General features: G+C 61.7%; 1 protein-coding gene across 1 annotated transcript in view; it reads left to right on the forward strand.

The window, feature by feature from the left end:
* ABLIM3 (actin binding LIM protein family, member 3) overlaps positions 1-428 on the forward strand; it is a gene marked incomplete at its 5' end in the record, with an annotated part of 21,280 nt that overhangs the window by 13,548 nt on the left and 7,304 nt on the right. Inside the window, one exon of the mRNA XM_010139400.1 lies at positions 21-119. Within this exon, the coding sequence (XP_010137702.1) occupies positions 21-119 (99 nt within the window). The remainder of the gene's footprint in view (positions 1-20; positions 120-428) is intronic.

The following is a 428-nucleotide window of genomic DNA, read 5'->3' on the forward strand; positions in this document are numbered from 1 at the left end:
TTCTGCGCCGCACCGCGTAGGCACCGAGCTGGGGCGACGCTCCCCCTACTATAGCCAGTTAGATGTGAGGTCCTCCACTCCAACCTCATACCAAGCACCCAAGCATTTCCACATCCCAGGTAGGCTCTGGAGCACCCCGGTCCCCAGGGAAGCGCCGTGTCTGTGGCATGCCCGCATGTGCCGTCCCGCTGTGTCGCATGCGTAGCTCCGCCGCCTGCCTAGAGCCAGCTGGCAGCAGGATCTCCCGCTGGTAGAGGACATCCATAAACAGGACCTGCAGCTTCAACTCTTATCCCTCCCCATCACCACCGGGACGTCCCAGAGCCGCCTGGAGTCTGCTTGATCCTTGCAACATCCCTCTTCTCCCTCTTCCTTGACCTTCCTCCACCCCCCACACAAAGACAAGTCCCCTGCAGAGATCCTGCCCC

The sequence above is a fragment of the Buceros rhinoceros genome, unplaced genomic scaffold (genome assembly GCF_000710305.1).
Source record: "Buceros rhinoceros silvestris isolate BGI_N320 unplaced genomic scaffold, ASM71030v1 scaffold20797, whole genome shotgun sequence".
NCBI lineage: Eukaryota > Metazoa > Chordata > Aves > Bucerotiformes > Bucerotidae > Buceros > Buceros rhinoceros.